We start from the raw sequence: 19289 nt of genomic DNA, 5'->3' as shown, positions 1-19289 counted from the left end.
ACACTCTCCTATGAAGCCCTGCCGGAGGCTGCCCCTGCCAACCAACGGCACGCCACGATCGCATCGATGGGGGGGCGGCGTTGCAACATTACAGAGGTCCCCCCCCCTGTTTCTAGTCATTTAAAGAGTTAAACAAGAGGGATTGCGCTCGAGCAGGATCGCACGTGTTACTCTGAAGTTTTGGCTGTAACACACAGCCATCACTCTCGTTCTATAGAGCCTATGAGTCCACTCCATACCCCCCCCCCCCCCACGTGCGCCGTACGGCGCATGTTGGGAAGGAGTTAGGGTATGTGCACACGATGAGAGGCTTTTACGGCTGAAATGACTGACTGTTTTCAGGAGAAAACAGCTGCCTCGTTTCAGCAGTAATTCCTCCTCCTCGCATTTTGCGAGGCTTTTCTGACAGCCGTAAATTTTGAGCTGTGCTTCATTGAGTTCAATAAAGAACGGCTCAAATTACGTCTGAAAGAAGTGTCCTGCACTTCTTTTGACGAGGCTGTATTTTTACGCGTCGTTGTTTGACAGCTGTCAAACGACGACGCGTAAATGACAGGTCGTCTGCACAGTACGTCGGCAAACCCATTCAAATGAATGGGCAGATGTTTGCCGACGTATTGTAGCCCTATTTTCAGACGTAAAACGAGGCATAATACGCCTCGTTTACGTCTGAAAATAGGTCGTGTGAACCCAGCCTTAAGATAACCTCCAATCAACTAATTCTATATGAGGATCCCACGACCGCCGAGTCCACATCGCCAAATTATAGCAAAACTTCATATAGGTCTCACAAAAGGCCCAAGCGGTACCTCGTCAATTCTCTGGAAGCCAAGTTAGAGTTCTACATCCAGAGAGCCCAGACCTTTTCGAACTTGGTCAATTTCCTCCTATTTCTATATACTCGCTACTCCAGGTTGATTAACCAATTAACTTTATTAATAAATTCTTGTCTCGAAGGACTCTATATATTTATCTAATATTGCACTATAAGTTTTCGCTCCATATATAACAATGGTCATCAGATTCTCAACATATCAAGGGAATGCAATTTAAAGAGTTCCTTATCTGTGTTCGTAAAAAGTAGTAGTCTCTCTAACATAACAATGTTGTCCCTCTGTTATTCCTCTTGGAAACGTAGGAACGTGCCACTTTGACAAGGGGCATGGAAACACCAAGTTATAAATTTATTCACACATATTCAGGAAGAATATTATTTCATTCGGAATGCAAGAATTTAATAAAACTGGCATGTCAGGGGGGCTGACAGGTCCTCTCTCTAAATAATATCCTTTTTTCTTTTTTTTTACTTAAAATATATATTCACCTTTTGATCAGCATTTTTCACTTCATGTATAATTTACATTCAAATTTGAGCAAACAGTGTTATGTAAAGGAATATGCAGGTATAGAATTGTTCCTGAAATACCAGGCACAATGGTTCTCTTATTCTTATACAATTGTGTTATATTTACTTTTTATTCTTTTACATTTTTCTTTGCTCATTTTAGAAATTATTCAGATCTATTTCTGCGCCTGTCAGCTCTGGGAAGTCGTTGACAGGTATGTTGTGGGCAGTACATGCAAATGTGATGTTAAATGTTTATCTGTGTGTGACTTTGCACAGCAGTGTGGACACAATTGCTGATTGTTAATTAGGGAAAGAAGGTTTGACGTTAATGAGGTGATTAACTGACAAAAAGGCCAACTGAGGCCAGGGCTACACCTAGACATTTTGTAGCGCTACTGATTGATTTTAACTCTTGAGCTACAGCTGCAGTCCAAGCTGCATGCAATCTTGTGGACTGCAGATGTCACTCAAGAGTTAAAATCAATCAGTAGCGCTACAAAATGTCTAGGCCTGGCCAATGGATCCACAGCTCATTCCCTATGTAATAATTTTGTGTTTGTGGCACTCGTATTTTGTGTTTAATCTAGTCATTTGTAGATGAGCATAATATGGACTGTTTTTCGGTTCTGAACCACAAGCATATTTTCTGTCTACTAGATGAACAAGTGGTGATGGGAAACAAGCTCCTTGTTTATATCAGGTAGGTAACTAGCACCAACATTTTCCAGTTGAAAACCTATTCAATTTCTCCATGATCCATCAAAATGAGCTTCTTGGTGGACACGGTGAGTACAACTTTATTTATTTCAGTTACTTATATAGCGCCAACATATTACGCAGCGCTGTACAGAGGTCCTCTTTTACTGTCCCCATTGGGGCTCACAATCTAAATTCCCTATAGAGAACAGTGCCATAATACTGTTCAATAAGACCCTTTCACTTTTAACCATTTACGATATATTGTTTATTAGAAAATTGGTGAGTTACCCCTCAGCTAGCATTGAAAATCACTTTTTTGTTTGAAATGGATCCACTTCACTGTTTGCACACCATGTCCATCCTAGATCCACTCCATGATACAATGTCACTGCGAGTTTAGAAAGTGGCCTACTCAAATATGGCCACCGCAAGTTTGAATTTATACTGTGATTTTCTTCTCAGAGCAGTCTTCACAACTAAAATCAGTATCACCCCATAACTAGGCTTCTGTAAAATTTGCAGCCAGCGTGCTTACACTAGTGTCCAGCAAAGTGCCCTCATAACATGGCTACCAAAACTATTTCCGCTACCATTAACAAAGATTACCCGGATACCAGTAACAATCAGACTACCCCCTTAAACCTTGATACCATACCACAGACTCCAGCTGCATTCTCCCACAACATGGACAGCTAAGCTGTCCTCATAACAGCGTCTGTGACAATCACAGTCCTACACAAGAGTGACAGTCAGAATCTCACCAAAACTGTGACCGCCAATAGCCATACTTCTCCCTGACAGTAATGGTATGTTCACACAGGGTGTGTACGCTGCGTAAAAGCAAACCACGTATCTGCTCTGGTCGCCGCAGGGAATTCTGGCCGAGAAACCGCACCAAATTGTGGTGCAGTTTTTTGGCTGGAATGTCTGCAGCGGAAAACTGCTCTTAAAAAAAAAAAGTTTTATACTTACCCTCACCCTGTGATCGGCTGCAGCAATCACATGGGATGAAACGTTATTCCAGGAGGCCGGCCTGGACGAAGAAGCACAGAATTCTGGTTCAGTATAAGATTTGTCTTTTCCTGAGTTGCGATTTTTGCAAAAATGACAACATCTGCTTTTTGTAGCGGGTTTTACTTTCCCATTGAATTCAATGGAGAAAATCCTCCACAACAAATCAGAGATTATGCAAATACAATTGACATGCTGCGGATTGAAAAACCGCACCACAGGTAAATTTCTGAGCTTTTTTTTTACACTTCTCATTTACGCGCGCTTACACTTATCATTTGTTCAAATCTCATCCACTCTGCTTGCTACTGAATTATGGTGCAGATTTCCTGCAACAAAATCCGTTGTGGAAAATCCACAGTATTTACGCTATGTGTGAACCCGGTCTAACCGCTACAGGCACCCCCCCAACCAAGACAGTCATAACCCTCCTATGACAACTAATAATAAAAAGCCACACTTTCCTTCTCGATAAGTCAGCCCGCTTCTCTCACGCAGTAGGTGACTTGTAAGTGGCTCTCACAGGTCACTTCCTCCTGCATCACTGAGATGTATCCCTGTGTAGAAGACTTCTCTGCTATGCTAGGGGACAACCTGGAAGAATAGGCAATTAGGAGGTTTGGGCCAAATCTGCTACCGGCTGTTGGAATGAAACCATGTTGACCTCCAGAAGAGATGACCCCTAATTTGAGTTTAATAAACCTAAATGGTAGCCACACACATACTGACATTTAAGTTTTATGTAGGTTTCCATTGCTGATTTACTGACATTTTTCAATTTCTTTTTTTGCTTTTTAGTCTTCCTTTGACCCTGTTTGTCAGTGGTTTTTTTTTCGTCTTTGTTTCTATATATTTATTTACTACTTTTTATAATTATTTTCATAGTTCCAGTTTGGCTGGGAGAGCATACCCTTTGGGAGACATTCCTGAAGACCTTGTCCCACAGGTGAAGAATCAGGTTAGTACCCTGATATTAACTAATGAATAATTTCGTTCTTTGTATTACTGTTTTACTATTTAACTTTTACAATTTCTATTGAGTGTTCTTTAAGTTCATTACAATTGATAAGAAAGAAGCTTTAAAGTTGAAAGCTGTCCAGTACCATTAACTTTGGCCTTGCCCATGACTTCTGTTTGTGGGTGCTGGCGATCTTACACAACAAATTGTTTCACTTTTAATTAAAGGCTATGTAAACCTTTGAAAGGGATTATTTTGAATAATAAATAGGTCAATCAGTGTAATTGGTGCAACTTTATAATTTTGTTTTTATTAAAAATAATTTGTACTTCCTGAGATATAGCTGCTCTGTATTCTCTGTACAGAGCAGCTGTATCATTCGCTAAATCCTGTTTTCATCAGATCCACGGGACTTCCGGGTTCAGTGAAAGCGGGTCCTGCGTGTCTCTGACACGTTCATATTAGATGATATAGATTACAGGTGGATCCTGCGTGTCAGGGACAGGCAGGACTTGCTGACACTGAACCCGTCAGGTCTGCGGGACTGACCGATTAAGATTTTTTTACTCTGCTTTATAATTGGTATATTGGATGCTGTATTAAAGGAATTCTGGAGTATAGTTTTATATGAACCCATTCCTGATTTGGTGAAAAAATGCCATAGCTCCGTTATATTCTATTTTATTTAACGTGGGCTATGCAAGCAATAATAATAGTGAGTATCTGTCCATATAATGGCTATTAGATAACAGTATCAATATTTTAGGTGGCCATAGTATTGTAACCATGAAACACATTCTTCATAAACACAATACTTTTTCTTCAGTATACCTTTGTGCTCTCTTAAAGGGAACGTTGAAAATGCAGTCCAATCTGCAGGCGGCATGTTATAGAGCAAGAGAAGTTGGGCAAAAATAAATTTTTTTATATATATATATATATATATATATATATATATAAAATCAATTTAGAGTTTTCAATATAACTTGTATTTTATTGATTAAAGCCTTTGCTCATTCAGGCTTAGGAGTCCAGTGGGCGGTCTCACTCAATGATAACCAGCCTGCCCGACATGAACATACATACAGAGATATCTGTCAATCCCTGAATAGGACCGCCCACTGGACTCCTAAAATCAGAGAGAGCAGGGATTTAGAGCCATAAATTACAAGTGATACGAAGTCTTTTCCCACAAAACTATACACAGTATCAATCTGCACAGCGCCTCCTGCTCTATAACATGCTGCCTGAACATTGGACTGAATTTTCAATGTGACAAGTTCTCTTGCAGTTAAACACAAATTAATACTCCATATGCAGTGGCTTGTTAGACTAATGGTGCCTGAAGGTTTTTTTTTCAGAATAACAGAATAAATAGGTCTCCCCTTTTTATTATTCTCCAGGTTTTTGAGTTTCTGATCCGTTTGCACTCGCCAGAGGCCCCCCAAGATGAAGAAGTATATCCATATATTCGTACCTTGTTGCATTTTGACACCAGAGAATTCCTTAATGTTTTGGCATTGGTAAGAGAAACAAAGTTTTTCATGTATTATTTAAGTAGAAACCATTTTGTAACGTCTAATATTCTGTTTTGTTTTTGGGTGTTTTGCTTAAAACAAATTACCGTATTTTACAGACTAAAGGATGCACTGGACCATAAGACGCACCCATAAATTGTAGCATAAAAGAGGAGAAAAAAAAGGTTTTGCCTTTAACTGTACAGTTCCTGGGTATTATTGTGACAATAGGATACCACAGTGCCACAACACGACGCCAGCCACAGTGCCCCATAACAATGTCAGACACAGAAATACAAAATATTGGCAGCTATAGTGCTCTCACCCTCCCCTGAACTCACCAGACATCTGAGATGTGGAGAGGTAGGGGTTAATGGTGTTGAACCTGGTTTTCTTGCTGCTCTGTTTATAGGAGGGGGCGTGGCTAGAAGGTCCTTGCAGATCGGTACCTGTACAGATTTACTGTGCTGTGTGCTTCCATTACACTGCACTGCAAGGACCTTTGAAGCTTGGAGCTCAGTCTCCTGCTCCTGGCTTCTGTTTGCCTTCAGGAGATAAGAAGCAGCAGAAGATTACAGCACAGATTCTAAGAGAAAACTGCGTCTTATAGTACAAAAAATACGGTATTTCCTGTTATCACCGTAACCTGTTCATTGTAAGGGTAGCATGGAGCAAAAATGCTGTGGATCCACATGTGGAAGATTTTTTTCAAGCAGAAATTGACCTGCATTGCGGATTTCCAAAATTTGCAGCATGTCAATTTCTGACACAGAATTTATTGTAGATTTCCCTGATTGAATTTAATAGGGAAAGAATAAATCCGCAATCAAATCCTAGTGTTGCGTATTTTGCTGCGAAACCGCAGGTGTGGATTATTGTTTAAAAAATATAAAATAAATAACAGTATACTCGCCTTACAAATCTCGTGGCAACACTTGCTTGGTCCCCCTGCCATTCTCTGAATACTGGCCTCCACCTATGTTTTGTCGACATGTGACTTATGCGGCCAATCACAGGAAAATTGTAATACTGTGCTCCGCAGCTACGAATGCGTCGCCGTTCAGTATGGAGCTGTGTATGCAATGAAGGGGAAGCAGCGCCCGCTGGAGCACCGTTGGCCCTTCAAACAGCTGATCGGCGGAGGTGCCGACATTCGGACTCCCACCAATCAGATTTTGATGGCCTATCTGGATTATAGGTCAGCAATTTTATTTTAACAGACAGCCCCTTTAATTATATAACATTTTTATTTAAACAATAGATAGCACTGTTATTAGATAACAGCTCCATACATAAAGTAAAGTAGCAACTGTAGGTTGGTAGTATTCTTGCACTGTATAATTATTTACTTGGGTACTGTACTGTATATATATTTTTGCAGTGGATAGTGACTGCACTGTATAGCATTGTCATTTAGGTACACTATCTGGCCCAAAGTATGTGGACACCTGACATTCACACCTATATGAGCTTGTTGGACATCCCATTCCAAAATCATAGATATTAGTATGGAATTTCTGGTGCTATTTTGGTGTTCTAACAGCCTCCACTCTTCTGGGAGGATTTTGTGTTTGGGAGTTTGTGCCCATTCAGCCAAAAGAGCATTTGGAAGGTAAATCCCTGATGTGGAACGAGAAGGTCGATCTCGCAATTAGTATTCCAATTTATCACAAATGTGTTCAATGGGGTTGAGGTCAGGGTTGGTCTTCCACACCATCTAACCATGTCTTTATGCATGTTGCATTGTGCACAGGTGAACAGTCAAACTGGAACAGGAAAGGGCCTCCCACAAACTGTTGCCACAAAGTTGGAAGCATACAATTTTCTAAAAAGTCTGTATGCTGTAGCATTAAAATTATCCTACACTGGAACTAAGAGTTTTAGCCCAAATACTGAAAAACAGCCCCAGACCATTATCATTCCTCCACCAAATCTTACAGTAGGAATTATGCATTCGGGTAGGCAGATTCCACCAAACCCAGAGTCGCCCACAAACTGCCATATAGAGTAATGCGAGTCATCATTTCAGAGAACACATTTCCACTGCTCCAGAGTCCGGTGGCGACATGCTTTACACCACTCCAGCCGATGCTTGGCATTTTGCATGATGATTTTAGGCTTATATGTAGCTGCTTGACCATGGAAACCCATTTCGTGAAGCTCCCGACACTGTTCTTGTACTGTCGCTTTTAGACGCAGTTTGAAAGTCTGTAGTGAATGATACGACAGAGGACTTAGCATGCTCTGCCCTGTGAGTTTGTGTGGTCTACTGTTTCATGGCTGAGCTGTTGTTACTCCTAGAAGCTTCCACTTCACAATAATAATACTTATAATTGCCTAGTGCAGATCTAGCAGATAAGAAATATAACTAACTGACTTTTGCTAAAGCTGGCCTCCTCTGGCAGCACCACGTTTAAAGTCTTTGAGCTCTTCAGTAAAACCCATATTACTAGCAATCTCTGTTTATGGAGATGTTCTATGCTTTCACGCGCTTGATATTATGCCCATGTTTGCAATGGGTATAATTAAAACAGCTGAACGCAATAATTAGGAGGGGTGTCCACATACTTTTGGCCATAAAGTGTAATTGAATGGAAGCGTGAATTGGCCAATGTATGTATGATATTTGGGCACCATAATGTGTTGCGCTAATAATTGGGCACTGTATGGTATGGTTATTTGTACTCTGTATGACAGTACACCATATCTGGAGTATCACGCCAATAGAGGGTACCACACAGGTCACCAATTAATTATATGGGTGTTAAAGAAGCAGAGCGGGAACAGCCTGACATCAGATATTAGAAGGTGTTGATGTTTCTGTGAGTTCGGAGGCGGCTGCATTACTCGAGTTGGCCTATTCTAAGCTCCATAGCTGAGACAGAGACTGCAGAAAATAAGCTCAAGTTAACAACTACTCAAAATGCAGTTCACTGTTTCCTCTTTCTTGTTTTTTTAAAATTTTAAAACAAAATTTTTATAAAAGAGATAAAATGCAGATAATATCATTTTGTATTTTTTGATATATTAAGCTGTGGTGGTTGTATCTAGCTATTGTATCAGAGTAATGCATTACCATATAGTACAATCTGCAAGTGTATGTTGAACCAAAAGAAAAGCAGCCTTGTTTATTACATATGACTTATTATTAGATGTCATCTGTCGCAGAACGCCGGTATCCTTGTCAGACAGCAGTGCCAATCATTGTAAGTCGACTCGCTTCTACTCTACGCTGCTTTTTGAAGATTCGGAGCTTATATTAGCTAAATACGGTGACGATGTGTGACATATTTTTGCTATAGTGCTGCTGAATATGTTTTCTCCTTAATGAGGAACCAACAGTCTGACTTTTTTTTTATTGCTGTTCAGCTTTATGGTTATGTGAAATATAAGCTACTGACTTGGAAAGATGAAAAAAGAATATATACATGATTAGATGGTGTTTTCTGAAAATGTTTCATTTCCGCTGTATAAATTTAGTTTTTCATGTCACAGCAGCGATTATAAAGCCCACCGCATAGGAGAGTTGAGCAGTTTGTCTTGAAAGTCTTCCCCAAGCCGTCTGTTACATAACGGAGGACTATTCCTATTGTACAAGTATCAAAACTGATCTACATATAATATGCTCCGGTAGAGGTATTACTTAGGGTCTCCTTAGGTACAATGCTGGTGCAGAATATTGTCCCGCTGCAATTGCATAGTTTGTTTTTGTTGTTGTTTTTTGTTTATCTCTTTTTAGAACTGCGTCTATAGCAAACCGTGATGGTGTTTTTTGTTTGATCACATTCGATTGTCCCATCCCATCGTTTTCTAAAAGAATTAATATTTTTTCAAAATGTAGTGAAATCTGTCTGCTGTGGTAAATTACAGCAATAATTAATATACAACAATACTAATACCGCATGTGCACGTACCGTTAGGACATTAGGGTATATTCGCAGGTAGCAGTTGAGGTGCAATAAAAAAACTTTTCCACCTTCAGGCCCCCTGCACACACCGCAGATTTTGTGGCAGACATTTCTGCCATTGAAAATCCGCTCCATTCACCTGAATCAGGTCGTTTCTGCAGCAAGCATAAAATCTGCAGCGTGTGCAGGGAGTCTTGGACTACATGCACACAGTGTGTACACTGCGGTACTTTTTAAGTTTTACTGCGTTAGGCCCCATGCACACAACCAGGGAAAAACTCTGTAATTGCAGACTGGAATACGGTCCGCAATTACGGATCCGCCCGGTACTATTGGCCGCGGACACCTTTCCGTAGCGCTTCGGAAAGGTGTCCGTGCCGTAGAACCATGCTGGGAAATATGGAACACGCCCAACTTTTCGGATTTTGCGGGCAGTGCTCGTATACTTTGTATGGGAGGACGGCACGAAAATGCGACACGCGGGCGTCGGCGTCCGGCCGTGCCCACAATCGCGGGCTGTGATTACGGGCACGGCCGTGTACATGAGGCCTAAATCAGTGCATTTTCATGCTGTGGGTTTTGGTGTGATTTTGCTCAGCACTAGGCAGATACAATTCGTAAGCAGAAACACAAGATAAATTGATATTCTGCGGATTTTAAAATACGCACCGCAGGTCAATTTACCGTCCGAAAAATACTGCAGCGTGTACATGAGATTTGCTGGAATTACATTGGCTATGCTGGTAGTGTATTACACTGCGGATTTGCCGCACGTATTATGCATCATGTGCATTGACCCTTACTGGGGACAAGCTACAAGTCAGCTGGTAGGCAGATTTAGGAAACGTAGAAGTTTATACCGGTACTTTCAAGACAGTGGGTCCTCAGACTATCGCAGCCTTTAAAAGTTCAAGCAGAAGGCATCAATTTTCGCACAGTTATCAGGACATTTCAGGGTTGTCACCATTTTGTCCTTTTAAACCGAATATGACTATTTTCTTCATTTCATCCTGTGCCGGCAGGACGTCTGTGCACCTCTTCCCTCCTCACCCCCCATGTTCTTAGCTTTCATCTGCTTGGGGAACGCTTGCTTATTATCAATACCACGACTCGGCTTTAGTTCAAAGGGAGGACATTTAATCCAAGCGTCTCTCTCCCCTCTGAAGTCTCTCTTTTTCTGAAGCGTAGTCCTCAGGAGACTTGAACAAAATTAAATGAGGTTTATTCAACTCCCTCCAAGCTCATAATCTGGGAACAGAACAGGGAATAATAATTAACTTGTTGGAAGGCATCAGATGATTAGGTTTGTGGAAGGCGCGCAGACACTAGTGCCATGTCTCTGTCCACTTATCAAGCAATCTACCCTTTATATGAATTGGTCACATTCTGGCATTTCCTCTAATCGGAGCAAACAATCTGGCACATTGATTATTACAATTTTTTTATTTTAGCATTTATTTATAATTGAAGCATTAACGCTTGTCAACTCTGTAATATTGTGTGCATATGCTGAGAATCATTAGTAGACCTATAGGATTTTTCAGGAAGAATAGCTAGTCATTATCAGAAATGCATTATGGTATTTCATTTTATACTGCACCACTGTAAAGTCGTGTGTTACATGGAGTGACACACTGTATGTAGGTGCACCAGATTATTCATGTAATGCACACAATGTAGTTTGAGTACACGAATACTGGGATTATGGTTCAGGCTTTTGGGATTATTTATCAAATCCAGAACATCCATTTCAGAATTTGATTGGCTTCTAAATCCTGAATGCCGCTGCCATTTATCTGCAAAGCAAATGGGTTTAGCAAAATGCGTCATTTGTATTACAAGGATGGACTCCACCAGGTTTACCCTGCCTGCAGAAATCTTTACTACTCAGGTCTAAAGCAATAAAGTATTACTCACTTAGGTCACACAGAAGATTTCCATTGACAAGTCTGTAAAAAATATTTGTAGAAATAACACAATCTGATGAAGCGGACGATTATACAGAGATGAGTTGCACAACATAAGCCTTGCTCATCTCTACTTACAGAAGTGGGTGCAGATCGCTTTTGCAGGACGTTTCTTCTTCTGTGTCAACTACTGGTAGACTAAGTACGTCCTCTTTTCAAAAGAAAAAAAAAAAGACGTTCTCCGGCAGCCACATTGTCAATTCTGCAGTTCTGTGTGATAGCTGCTGCAGAACATTACACTACACAGTGTTTGTTATGCAGTAGTTTATGCATTTATTATAAAGAAAATATACTCCCTGCAGCCTCATGCTTTATTATCATGAAAATCCTTGGGGACTTTTAATATTCTTAGAATTTACAGCAGTGGAAAGTTATCCCATATATTAGTTCAAATGGAAAAATTCTCCACTTTAATACTTCATGTTATAGAATGTGATCAGCACATCAAAAGTAAGTCAGTATATAAATAGAGTTGTCTGTGAGAGGCAGTCCATCCTAAAAGTAACTATTCAATTACGCTAGTCTGAAATGTTTTGACATTTTTAGGGTTATTTAGATCTTGGCCAATTATGACGAAACCTGAAGCTTCTGGGCCCCAGGGCAAAACCTGTAAAAGGGCCTCACAAATACCATGTGCCATATATAATACAGGTGTCTTTTTATATGACAGAGAGTCCTTCGGGCCCTCTCAGGCATCAACTGCTAACTCTGCACCCCTTATAGCGTCACCCCCTGTTCAGAGGTGAGGGGCAGTTAGTGATACCCGTGGATCATGGAAGACAACAATGGGGAAATTAATGCAGATCAGTGGGAGATCAAAGAAGGGAGGAAAAGACTGGTGGAGACCAAAATAATCATAAGCCTAGGATTGGGGTGGATTGGATTCCAAATTTTGCTTGGGGGGGGGGGGTCCCAATGTTTTCTGGTTACACTCCTAACTACAGATTCTTCCTATGGGAGATTTTTTTTTTTTTCAGGAGGTTTCTGTTGTATACTACTTAAATTGGTTCAAATACTTTTGGTATATGTAAGGAAACCACTTCCACTATTAAAGTGGGGAAACTTGCCAACTTGATGTAGTAGGTAATGAATATCCGTAATAAGATGGTCATAAATGCTGGTTGGTAAGTTTTTTGGATCCTCTTTAAGCCTCAGTTAACCACTGATATAGTACATGCTGTGTATACTGAGCTGAATAATATGTAAGAAATAAGTCGGGGGCTAATTCTTAAACAGAGAGCAGTTGTGACCCAGGGCAGTCAGCAGGTAAAATATACAATCAAAACAGGAATGCCAACAGGCAAGCAAAAACCCTTATTTCCTGACTACCCACAATTAATTAGGAAAATAAACTAACAAATTTTATTAAGCTACGTGTAGCAAAGAGACAGACCACATAAACGTCAGTTTAAAATTATCACTGTCACAGTGCCGAAGTGAAAGTGAAAATCAGCCAGCTGGAAGGCTCGGCAAATCATTCAAACGGCCAAGGTGAACACTGACTGAATTGAAGTCAGCTTGCAAGATAGAAGCCACATTTAGTAAATAGGCATTAAATTCGGCTAGGACAGGAATTAAAAACACACTTTAAAGCCCCCCCGACATGTTTCGCTAACTAGTAGCGTCCTCAGGGGTACATGGGGCTAATGGCGACGCGGCGAGAAAACGGAAGCCTTTATGGCAACATGGAGTGACGTAAATGGGAGGCGTGTAGAGGAACGGGCTGCCAATCAGCCACCTCAGGACATCGCAAAGAACAGATGATACTGCCCGGCCAATAGAGATCATCCTATTGAGGAACCAATAGGAGGCAACGAGCGATATGGATACACTGTCGATACAAACAAACTAGTCAGTGATGACACGCATGCGTAGTAGGTCATAGCAGGGACTTAGAAAAATGCTGAGAGAAAACACCAATACATCAGGAATCGGCGCAAGCGCCGTAGCTGACAAAATGGACATAGAGTAGACGCCCCGTGATAAACTCCCTTAGAATAGCCGCGCATGCGCCATGGCACATAATGGGCACTTAGAAAAATGATGAGCTCCAGGGCAGCAGCAGAAAGCATCGCATGTCAGCGCAGGCGCTGTGGCTGTCACTCAAGACTCAGAGCAGGCATATAATGATACCATCACAATAGCAACACGCGTGCGCAACAATATCCACATCGGACTTAGAAAAATACTCAGAAAGATAATGATAAAAGCAGAGTCGACACTGCCTGCTTTGGTATGGGAAAGGTGCACAATCGCAAACTGACATGATAGGGACTGAGAAAAGTGTAAACAGCCACGAAGACCTGACAAACCGGCATGCGAGCCGTAAGTGTCAGCTGGCCCCTAATAAAGGGAATAGTAATGTCCCCCGTTTTTGCAGGGGACACCCAGTCAGGGCTGCAGGAGCAGTCTACACTATATACAGCTGTGCAGATCCCTCCTACTCTCAGTCATGAACCCTAGTGACCACAGCACTCCTTTTTAGCCATAATGGTGTACCCATCAATGATAGGTGTATCCGATATCCCAATAGGGACAATACATATTCCGTATGTAGATGAATCATAAGTGTATATAATAAATATAATAGAACAAATTTAGTACCCGCGGCCGCACATTAAAAGACATATATGGTCATAAATGGTGATTCCATAGTAAGATAAACCATAACATAAATAGAGATAGAACCACCCTATGAAAAGGGGGGGAGCAAAATTTTCATGATACTGGCGATTAATCGAATCCAAAAGCACCAACTGATCGTAAATGAGTATAAATAATACGAAAATAACAATAGATAATGAAGACATCCACACAGTACATGAAGGGAAATGAACAACGGATCAAAGAAAGGCACTATAAGTGAAACCCTCATTTAATCCCTGAGGGGTCATGGTACCAAGACGATGGATCCAGCGTGCTTCCTCCTGTAGGAGTTTCTGATCCAAATTGCCAGCCCTGGGTCCCAGTTTTAGTTGTTCAATACCCCAAAATTGGAGCAGCTTGGGGTTGTCAGAATGGAACCTATGCATATGTCTAGAGAGAGTGGTATCCTCTTTCAAATTGATGGTACTAAGATGTCTCGATACTCTCCTCCTCAATTCCTGCAGAGTCTTACCGACATACAATTTCGGGCAGGGACATTTAGCCAAATAGATGATCCCGCTACTCTGGCAGTTAAGAAATTGCTTAATGTGATATAGTCTATTGTCTAAGGGGTTAGTGAAACTTCTAACTCTAGGCATCAGAGGACAAAAGGAACATCTACCGCAGGGATGGAAACCAGTTATAGGTGACTTTAACCATGTAGATGGTGTATTATGGGAAATAGGAGAATAATGGCTATGTACCAAAAAATCACGGAGATTTTTACCCCTGCGATAGGTAATAGCAGGATTGGCCGGGAGTACCTCCACTAAATCTGGGTCAGCGGTAAGGATCGACCAATGTTTTCTCAGAACGCCAACCACCTGAGAGGAGCACACGTCAAAAGCGCCAATGCAACGGATGGCATTGGACGATGGTGGCAATACGGATCCAGCACCTCTATCGGAGAGTAGTTCAGATCTCTGAGATGCCCTGGCCCTAGCATAGGCCCTATGGAGCCACTTTTTTGGATACCCCCGTGCCAAAAATTTATGGTAAAGACCATCACATTCTCTCTGAAAAGATGACTCATCGGAACAGTTGCGTTTGGCTCGTAGGTATTGGCCGATAGGTATCCCTCTCTTCAGGGCAGGTGGGTGATAGCTGTTCCAATGCAGGAAGCTATTAGTCGCTGTAGCTTTTCGAAATATATCGGTTTGGACACCGCCAACAGGATCCAGAGAGATCTTAAGGTCCAGGAAATCAATTACCCGATCGTTTATATCAAAAGTGAATTTCATACCGATAGAGTTGGTATTGAGCATAGACATGAAGTCAGTGAAAATGTTGACATCCCCATCCCAAAGGATGAGAATGTCATCAATATATCTACCCCAAAAGGAGATATGTGAGGTAAAGAAAAGTAGATCGTCGGAAAAAACAATGGTGTCTTCCCACCAACCCAGGAAAAGGTTGGCGTAGGAAGGTGCACAAACAGTGCCCATGGCCGTGCCTTTTATCTGATGATAATATTTGGCATCAAAAGTGAAAAAATTATGAGTGAGTAGAAAACGTAATAATGATAGAACAAAATTATTATGACGATGAAATTGTGTGCCTTTGGTGCTCAAAAAATATTCAACTGCATTGAGACCCAGGTCGTGCTGAATGTTAGTGTACAGGGACTCCACGTCTATGCTCGCCACCAAAGTGGTGGGGGTGACATTGATCTCCTGAATCCTGGTGACGGTGTCTTTAGTATCCTTAAGGTGAGATGACAGGGCAGAGACAAAAGGGGACAGAATCTCGTCCACGTAAAGACTTATGCCCTGTGTAAGGTTGTCGTTTCCCGACACTATAGGTCTTCCAGGGATGGGGTTCTTATTTTTATGGACCTTTGGTAAAGCGTAAAAGGTTGCAAGAGTGGGAGTGGGATTATACAGACGTTTAAATTCATCCAAAGTAATAAGATTACTACTCTTAGCATCGGTAAGTAGGTCAAACAGCTCTAATAGGTAGTTGGTCGTAGGGTTGCTTTTTAAGGTAGTATAAGTTGTATGATCACCTAATAACCTATGGACCATGTCTGCATAATCCACACGGTCCATCACTACAATATTGCCTCCTTTATCCGAGGGCTTAAACACCAAATCCGCATTACCACATAAATCGTCCAACGCCATCCTCTCATCACTGCTAAGATTACCAAAGGCCATAGACCTGTCACCTCTCAAGCTTTTAAGGTCTTTACAGACCATTTTAACAAAAACATCAATATGTCCATACTGAGAGAAAGGGGGAGTAAGCTTGGATTTGGGGCGTAGCGACGAAAAGGGGCCAACCGCCTCAGAGACTCCATATTGGTTCTCCCGAAGGAGACTCTCAAGAGCCCTCATGGTGTTTTGCTCTTGGCGATCCTGACGGATACCATCCTGTATGGAACCCTTAAAATGCTTATGTAGGGCCAGTTTTCTCGCGAAAAGATTAATATCCTTTGCCCATGTGAATTCATTAAAAGGGGGTGCAGGGGTATATGAGAGTCCCCTTTGTAAGAGGGTCAACTGATGTGAGTTTAAACTGTATGAAGACAAATTGATTATCTGCATATCGGCGTCGTTGGTGGTTGGTATGTTTGATTTTATGATTTGAGTCCCCAGTGCATATTGAGTGGTCCTAAAAAAGGAAATGTAGTAGAAGGGCCCATGGTAGTATTGGTACCATTGCCACCACTCGAAGCTGCAGCTGTGGTTGGTAACTGAGAGTTGCCCATCATGCTTGTGGCACTTTGGGCATAGGTAGGAACAGATGTAGATAAGACAGATGAAGAGTTGGAGACAGCAGGTGGACATGGTCTATTTCTAATCAGGGGTCCAATAGGCGGCTGCTTAGATACAGTAGAGATTTTCTTTGAAAAGCCAGGCCTGGTGTTCCTAACCTTACGCTTAGTACCTAGTCTGGGACTATCACCAGTAGATCTAGAAAATTCCGTACCCGAAGTATCCGATTCAGAGAAATCGGTATATACAGTAGTTTGTTTAACATTTTTTGTTTAACATTTTTTCGCGAGAAAACTGGCCCTACATAAGCATTTTAAGGGTTCCATACAGGATGGTATCCGTCAGGATCGCCAAGAGCAAAACACCATGAGGGCTCTTGAGAGTCTCCTTCGGGAGAACCAATATGGAGTCTCTGAGGCGGTTGGCCCCTTTTCGTCGCTACGCCCCAAATCCAAGCTTACTCCCCCTTTCTCTCAGTATGGACATATTGATGTTTTTGTTAAAATGGTCTGTAAAGACCTTAAAAGCTTGAGAGGTGACAGGTCTATGGCCTTTGGTAATCTTAGCAGTGATGAGAGGATGGCGTTGGACGATTTATGTGGTAATGCGGATTTGGTGTTTAAGCCCTCGGATAAAGGAGGCAATATTGTAGTGATGGACCGTGTGGATTATGCAGACATGGTCCATAGGTTATTAGGTGATCATACAACTTATACTACCTTAAAAAGCAACCCTACGACCAACTACCTATTAGAGCTGTTTGACCTACTTACCGATGCTAAGAGTAGTAATCTTATTACTTTGGATGAATTTAAACGTCTGTATAATCCCACTCCCACTCTTGCAACCTTTTACGCTTTACCAAAGGTCCATAAAAATAAGAACCCCATCCCTGGAAGACCTATAGTGTCGGGAAACGACAACCTTACACAGGGCATAAGTCTTTACGTGGACGAGATTCTGTCCCCTTTTGTCTCTGCCCTGTCATCTCACCTTAAGGATACTAAAGACACCGTCACCAGGATTCAGGAGATCAATGTCACCCCCACCACTTTGGTGGCGAGCATAGACGTGGAGTCCCTGTACCCTAACATTCAGCACGACCTGGGTCTCAATGCAGTTGAATATTTTTTGAGCACCAAAGGCACACAATTTCATCGTCATAATAATTTTGTTCTATCATTATTACGTTTTCTACTCACTCATAATTTTTTCACTTTTGATGCCAAATATTATCATCAGATAAAAGGCACGGCCATGGGCACTGTTTGTGCACCTTCCTACGCCAACCTTTTCCTGGGTTGGTGGGAAGACACCATTGTTTTTTCCGACGATCTACTTTTCTTTACCTCACATATCTCCTTTTGGGGTAGATATATTGATGACATTCTCATCCTTTGGGATGGGGATGTCAACATTTTCACTGACTTCATGTCTATGCTCAATACCAACTCTATCGGTATGAAATTCACTTTTGATATAAACGATCGGGTAATTGATTTCCTGGACCTTAAGATCTCTCTGGATCCTGTTGGCGGTGTCCAAACCGATATATTTCGAAAAGCTACAGCGACTAATAGCTTCCTGCATTGGAACAGCTATCACCCACCTGCCCTGAAGAGAGGGATACCTATCGGCCAATACCTACGAGCCAAACGCAACTGTTCCGATGAGTCATCTTTTCAGAGAGAATGTGATGGTCTTTACCATAAATTTTTGGCACGGGGGTATCCAAAAAAGTGGCTCCATAGGGCCTATGCTAGGGCCAGGGCATCTCAGAGATCTGAACTACTCTCCGATAGAGGTGCTGGATCCGTATTGCCACCATCGTCCAATGCCATCCGTTGCATTGGCACTTTTGACGTGTGCTCCTCTCAGGTGGTTGGCGTTCTGAGAAAACATTGGTCGATCCTTACCGCTGACCCAGATTTAGTGGAGGTACTCCCGGCCAATCCTGCTATTACCTATCGCAGGGGTAAAAATCTCCGTGATTTTTTGGTACATAGCCATTATTCTCCTATTTCCCATAATACACCATCTACATGGTTAAAGTCACCTATAACTGGTTTCCATCCCTGCGGTAGATGTTCCTTTTGTCCTCTGATGCCTAGAGTTAGAAGTTTCACTAACCCCTTAGACAATAGACTATATCACATTAAGCAATTTCTTAACTGCCAGAGTAGCGGGATCATCTATTTGGCTAAATGTCCCTGCCCGAAATTGTATGTCGGTAAGACTCTGCAGGAATTGAGGAGGAGAGTATCGAGACATCTTAGTACCATCAATTTGAAAGAGGATACCACTCTCTCTAGACATATGCATAGGTTCCATTCTGACAACCCCAAGCTGCTCCAATTTTGGGGTATTGAACAACTAAAACTGGGACCCAGGGCTGGCAATTTGGATCAGAAACTCCTACAGGAGGAAGCACGCTGGATCCATCGTCTTGGTACCATGACCCCTCAGGGATTAAATGAGGGTTTCACTTATAGTGCCTTTCTTTGATCCGTTGTTCATT

General features: G+C 41.7%; 1 protein-coding gene across 2 annotated transcripts in view; it reads left to right on the top strand.

Annotated features, from left to right (window-relative positions):
- The window catches only part of VPS8 (VPS8 subunit of CORVET complex), a 163298-nt gene that overhangs the window by 55319 nt on the left and 88690 nt on the right, over positions 1-19289 (top strand). For both annotated transcript variants that reach the window (XM_075829729.1, XM_075829728.1), the window contains exons 24-27: positions 1509-1560; positions 2006-2048; positions 3944-4016; positions 5420-5539. In XM_075829729.1, coding sequence (XP_075685844.1) covers positions 1509-1560; positions 2006-2048; positions 3944-4016; positions 5420-5539 — 288 coding nt within the window. The remainder of the gene's footprint in view (positions 1-1508; positions 1561-2005; positions 2049-3943; positions 4017-5419; positions 5540-19289) is intronic.

The sequence above is a fragment of the Rhinoderma darwinii genome, chromosome 6, assembly GCF_050947455.1.
Source record: "Rhinoderma darwinii isolate aRhiDar2 chromosome 6, aRhiDar2.hap1, whole genome shotgun sequence".
Lineage (NCBI taxonomy): Eukaryota > Metazoa > Chordata > Amphibia > Anura > Rhinodermatidae > Rhinoderma > Rhinoderma darwinii.
Note: the sequence above shows the minus strand (reverse complement) of the source record. Positions and strands in the feature narration are given on the sequence as shown.